The following is a 5,554-nucleotide window of genomic DNA, read 5'->3' on the forward strand; positions in this document are numbered from 1 at the left end:
CATCCAGGAAGAGGCAGAGAACATTCAGTTTAAGGCCCAAACTTGCAAAACAAGTTGCATTGGAAACCTGAGCACATGACACAAGTCAGTGTATGTCGGTACAATAAAGCCTGTGAAGTTATATTCAAATTTTCCAACAAGTGAGTACAGGCCAGGCTTCAGGAGCATCTTGACAGCTGTTATAGTGAGTAGGCATCTCTGATTTCTCAGAATATGTCAAAACTCTACAAGAGGGAACAAGCCTTCACTGAAATTGGGGGGACAAAAGGTGTGGGAAGAAAGGCAACTAAAAGCAGAGGTACATTCAGCAGGTTTACTCTCAGGTTAATTTTAATGGTGGCATTTTGTAAGGTGGGAAAAAGTGTAACAATAAAAAAGGCTCTGGGATTGCTTTATTAACAGCTTTACTGCTGTGCTACACCACTGACATCTTTATGCATTTACGAAATAAATTTAACACAACATGAGCTCATAAAACTCTTCTCAGGTGTGCCATGTTTTTCTCCAAGTGTTCACACCGTAAATACAGAGTCCTCTCTTTTAACAATACATAGGAGAACGAGACAGAGAATTCACACAGGCATTACCAGCATATTTTAGAAAGTACTAAGAACATATAAGCATGCAGAACATAAGGGCATGGATTTGCAAAAAAAAAACAACAAAAAAGCCATTTCATTCATAATGTTCAAAATACTTTCTTCGTGCAAACAGAAGAAACTTTACAAACATATTTTATTTCTGTCATCAGTGGTTGATGTAAAATCACCACTTCAAAAACTACTGATTAAAGGGGTCATGAAGCACATAGTGTCACTGTATTACACAGGTAACTTCAGTTGTTCCAATGAATAACATTAGAACATGATGTAAAGCTCAAAAAGTCAATTTTACATAATATTTCTTTTTAAGTTGTGTTTATGTTGGACAAGAAATTGAGGACTTTGAACGTGGACCTTTTTATGGGTGTAGGAGCAATCTTTACCCTCTTATCCTTGCAGGGCGCCCATCTGCCTATCTCCAGTAATCACTGGTTGAAAGGCAGGGTACAAAATCGTGTGAGAAAGTTACACTAGCCCAGAAAGAAATTACTTATGCACAGAGAGAGAGAAAAAAATCCAAAATCTATAGATTTGGATGTGTGCCAAGAATCTTCTTGCTGCAAGGCAACAGCGCTAACAAGTGTACCATTGTGCAACACGCAACAGTCCCTGATTCTTGGCTGGGGATTTTTTTTAATTAAAAATCTTTTAATTGAAAAAGAAAATGAAACCCAAAATATTTCCCACTCACTCATTGTTTGTCACTAAAACAGTATTTTGACATGTTTTTGTATATTTGTTAACATGACAAAATCCAGTAACCGCCTGCTCCTTTTCTTTTTTTCAGTTTCTGCAAACAAAACCCAGTTCCTAAAAAAATGCACGGCTTAACCTCAAACCAAGAATGTCATCATTGAACTCTTTGAGCTCTTCAAGCAAAGAGCTGCCACTTTAATCTTTAAGGATTAACTACAAATCTTATAATGCAAGGGTTGACGACAACGAAAGTCAAAACATGCCGTCGAGCAGGTACTCATGGATGTTTTGTAACTCCTGTTTGGAGATGATGTTTGCAAATAAAACTGCAAAACGAAGATCATAAAAAAATAGTACTCAGGTTTGATGCATAATCCTGTTTGCTAACAAAAAAAACTGGCACTGTGTTTTATAATGCAACATTATAATTACATGGCAAATAATCCAACAAACTTCAAAAGGATTTGTCTAAAATAACATGAAATAAAAGAAAATCCATGAGCAGGCTCAACAGAGGCTTTTACGCTTGATTTATTTAATACTGTGGTGTCTGTTTTACTGTATATCTTGCAAAAGCAGTCTGTTATTACCTTTATTTCTTGGCCTTTTCTGTGACATGTGTTCCATTAAAAGCATGGCTGAACTGCTTTCATTCATAACCAGATCTTCGACTTACTTGATTTAATGTGTTTTTTGTGTCTCTCAAAAAACAGATATGCTTTCTATTTACGACTCATAACGAGTTTCATGTTTTTGAAACAGAGCTGTAGTAAAGGTCAAGTACAACCAGTTGCTCCTAAAACCAACCTAATTCTTAAATAGAGTCTGTTTCAGGTTTCAGTTAGGTCATGTGACCTACTTGAATTATGACCAAGTGACGATCTTGTTTCTAGTTCTTCTCTTGAGAAACTGAGCCTTTAATAAAAGAAAAAATATGAGTCACAAGGATCCCCCATGGCAAATTGAGAAGTAAAACTGAACTTGTTTTATGTCAACCAGAACAAGTTTGTGCAGACAAAAAATAATCACCTCATTGTATTGATATAAACGTCTTCTGACACAACTGCCAAGAAACTATCAAATGAATGCACCATAAAGCTTGTAAAGTAAAGGTGGTTAGTTGGCAAATCATAAAGAAGAATGCACAATCTAAAGGACAAAGGTAATTACAGTTGACCCAAACATGCGGGGCGTTTCAGCTCATTAGAAAAGAATGCATATGCACAGGGGGAAGGAGAAATATTCAGTCTTTTTGATGGGCTGTTGAAAAGCATCGTTCTTCTTCTTCATCTTCTTCCTCTGTTTCTTCATCTCTTGTATTGGGAACAGAGGTTAGCAGCAGAGTGTCAGCGTGTACTTCTTCATCATCGGACTGGATCACCGGTGTGTCGGCTCCGCCTGCACTGGTAACACTGGAACCAGACGACGTTGAAGAAAATCGAGTCTGAGATCCACGGTAGACTTCGTTTTGCCTCTGCAGCGGCGCTCGATCCCTGTAGACAACCTCTGCTTCTTCATCCACTTCGTCTTCGTCATCGTCCTCACAATCTATAACTGGGTGAACAACAACATGTTATAGTCAATTTTATCAGATTTAGATTTTTAAATAGATGAATATTAAATTAAAATGTACACAGAAGAGCCTAAAATGTGATGGTGTTGTTTTATTGGAATGCTGGTGTCCCAAAGAAATGTGAATTGTTTTACACTCTGGCTTTCACACTTTCACAAGTTTAATATTCATCAGAAGAACTTTAATATTCTTCTGTTGGGTCAAATATGAAGATCACAAATTTCACCACCTTGAAAAAAATGGCAGTTACTTTTGAACAACAGTAACCTCAATGCACGATGATGTTGCTGCCGTCATGCTTGACTGTGGGCGTGTTCACCTTTGGGTATTTTTGCGCCAAATTACCATCTAGAATTGTGGCCTAGATGCTCATCTTTACACATATTTCCCTGCACAGGTTTATGAGATTAAATATCCTGGTTTATTAAGTGCAATACCTGGGACTTCTTGAGTGTCGGCCTTTTGCCAGCTTCACTAACTAGTTTTATCAATTATCTACTCACTTTCACTTTCACTGCTGTTAAGTAATAATGATAACTGCCTTCCATGTTATATGCTGTAAAAATGTAGTTGGTATGTATATGCATAGCGTTTTTACTTTTATCCAAATCAATTTTACTTAATAAGAAAATTTCAAATATATATATTATTTAACCAAAATGTTGCACAATTCTAAAAGAGATCAAATTAATTAATATTATTATAATGGAACAAATAGCAATAAAAAAAATTAAATATGCTCAAACACTGATTAAAATTACTAAAATGAAAGCAAAACAAAACTGCAAAGTCAAAGGCTGCTAAAAATAATCTTGTTTTAAACTTCATTTTTTAAATCTAATGTATCAAGCTTCAGGATGAATTTTGATACAACCAATAGAAACTGGTCTGCTGATCCAAGGGACTGTGGTGAAACATAGGCTGAATCACATCGGAGAGTTAGAGCAACAAGAGCATTACGGCATTAATAACCCGACAGAAGGATTTCAAAATTAACTTTATAGCAGAACCAGTGAGATAAGTTAGAAGCAGCAGCGTTTTGAACAAGCTGAAGGCATAGAGGAGAGGCCTGGCCAACCCCATCGTAAAGTTTTCTTCTTTGTGACTGATAACGCTGCACAAACAGATGCTTTTAATTTGCTGTCTGAGCCATGGCTTTAGGCAAATAATGCAAATCAAAGAGAAGGAAGAAAATCCATCAGAGACAGCTGCTCTGTGCGTTAGGTGAATCAGACTGATTGTAACTGTCACATCGGCTGAAGTGGACAGAATCCTGCGATTCAAACAACAGGTGCTTCAATTAATCATGAATTTAATGTGCACACTTACTGTATGGAGCCAGGTGTTTTTTTTTTTTTACACCTCCACTTTGAAAAATATTTTTTTCAGAAGATTTGTGCTGGGAATGTAGACGAGATCATTAATCACACTCATCTATTTTATAGCACATAACCGTGCATTTTTCACACGGGTGTTCACACATTTCCCTCTTTCCAAGTTCTGACATTTACTAGAAAACATATCTTCCTCTAATAAAATAAAATTGCTTGGTGGTTGGAAAAAAAAAAACTCCAATAAAAGTTAGAAATGTTTGAAAATGTACCTTTTGAAAAGATGCTGTAAAAATTAAAAGATCTTAAAAGAAAAAAATATATATCAGTAGTAAACAAAGGTGTTTTTTTTATTCTGGATTTAGCTGATTTTTTTTTTTCTTCTACCTTTCAGAAAAATAAATGTTGCTGTCATGAGAACAGGTCATAACAAAGATTATCTTAACCTGTGATGGAAAAAAAACTAATGTTTGACACACCTAATGTTTCATGCAGTTACTTGGCTGCCCAAGAATAAATTTTCATTGAACTATACTTATACTACGGCAGATAATTGGAAGTTGGCTTGGGTCACGGTGTCAGAATGTTCGCTCCATTAAACTGATAGGTTCCCTGGGGCAGTAGGTGCGGTTTGTCTCCTATAGGTGCAGTTAGATTGCATGAAATTTGAGTCTTATGTCTAGAGGCCAAGTCACCTCTTCTTTTACCCTCGTCTTCCTAGAATTCTCTCTCAGCAGTTTATGTTTTGTTTCACACAGTGGAAGTAGTTTCTATGCCAACACTTTGAAAGGTTAAACAATGTCAAGGGGGAAGCTGTATATGTCCCAGGATGTGGAGAATAGCATGTTTTGCGTACAGATGTATGACATTTTTAGTTGCCGATCAGCAAGTAAAAATGTTTTTTTTGTTGCGCACCTGGTAGTGGAGACGATAGGGCTCCTTCGTCACCAACTGAGCTCGAGTTGAGGAACACGTCAAGGGCTTCCTGATCTGATATGTCCATCAGATCCATCTGCTCCAGAGTGTCCACGTTCACCTCCATAGATGAAATACTGCCCATGGGGGCTGCACCGGATCAATGCATAGGAAAGAAAATTCATACGTAAATCATGAAGATACAGATGCTTTTAAAAAGAGTAACTGTTGTTTAAAAGTATTCATGTTTGAGTTTTTTGGTTCTTTTTTTCCCAATGTGTTCCGACTGGCAGTGTGGCAATCAGATTTATTGTCTGATAGCCAAGGAGACGCTTACACAAGTAGATAGATAGATAGATAGATAGATAGATAGATAGATAGATAGATAGATAGATAGATAGATAGATAGATAGATAGATAGATAGATAGATAGATAG

General features: G+C 36.6%; 1 protein-coding gene across 1 annotated transcript in view; it reads right to left on the reverse strand.

The window, feature by feature from the left end:
- Positions 1–307: 307 nt before the first annotated feature.
- Positions 308–5,554, reverse strand: part of LOC103467594 (dysbindin domain-containing protein 2-like) — a 12,396-nt gene continuing 7,149 nt past the window's right edge. Inside the window, exons 3-4 of the mRNA XM_008414129.2 lie at positions 5,118–5,267; positions 308–2,852 (exon numbers count right to left, since the gene is read on the reverse strand). Coding sequence (XP_008412351.1) covers positions 2,542–2,852; positions 5,118–5,267 — 461 coding nt within the window. The 3' untranslated portion in view covers positions 308–2,541. The remainder of the gene's footprint in view (positions 2,853–5,117; positions 5,268–5,554) is intronic.

Source organism: Poecilia reticulata, linkage group LG7 (genome assembly GCF_000633615.1).
Source record: "Poecilia reticulata strain Guanapo linkage group LG7, Guppy_female_1.0+MT, whole genome shotgun sequence".
Lineage (NCBI taxonomy): Eukaryota > Metazoa > Chordata > Actinopteri > Cyprinodontiformes > Poeciliidae > Poecilia > Poecilia reticulata.